Source organism: Lipotes vexillifer, unplaced genomic scaffold, assembly GCF_000442215.2.
Source record: "Lipotes vexillifer unplaced genomic scaffold, Lipotes_vexillifer_v1.1 scaffold395, whole genome shotgun sequence".
Classification (NCBI taxonomy): domain Eukaryota; kingdom Metazoa; phylum Chordata; class Mammalia; order Artiodactyla; family Lipotidae; genus Lipotes; species Lipotes vexillifer.
The window spans coordinates 8,200,578-8,201,055 of record NW_006797390.1 but is presented as its reverse complement, the minus strand read 5'-3'; the positions used below and the strand labels follow the sequence as shown (position 1 = coordinate 8,201,055).

General features: G+C 61.3%; 1 protein-coding gene across 1 annotated transcript in view; it reads left to right on the top strand.

Moving 5' to 3' along the window:
* The window catches only part of CACNA2D4 (calcium voltage-gated channel auxiliary subunit alpha2delta 4), a 91,291-nt gene that overhangs the window by 79,998 nt on the left and 10,815 nt on the right, over positions 1-478 (top strand). Inside the window, exon 30 of the mRNA XM_007469519.1 lies at positions 88-150. Within this exon, the coding sequence (XP_007469581.1) occupies positions 88-150 (63 nt within the window). The remainder of the gene's footprint in view (positions 1-87; positions 151-478) is intronic.

The window sequence follows — 478 nt, the reverse complement described above, 5'->3', positions numbered from 1 at the left end:
AGAGGGCCGCCCTGCACGGTCGGGCAGGGAGGGGCCGGGGCTCAGCAGCAGGGCCTGGCCTTGACCTCCTTCTGGGTCTCTTCCCAGGACCTAGACTGCTTCGTCATAGACAACAACGGATTCATCCTGATCTCGGAGAGGCCCCAGGAGGTAAGGCACTCGGGAGGCCCAGCGGCCTCGATGGTCAGAGAAAGCCCAGAAGCAATCCCGGCCCAGGGCCAACTAGAGGAAAAGGTCTGATGAAAACAGAGTCTCTTCCTAGAACCACAGCCAGCACCGCAAGACCCCAAGATCCAGACTTCTCAACTCACACGCCCAAAGGAAATCTTACGTCTCTGGGCTTCTCCCACGATTGTTGGTAGGGAGTTGTCCACATGATGAGCCCCCAGTTTTTCTGTCTGCAGCCTTGCCCTGGGGGCCTCCCCCAGAGTCCTACACCCCCTCCTACTGCCACCCCCTCCCCCCCCCCCCGCCCCTC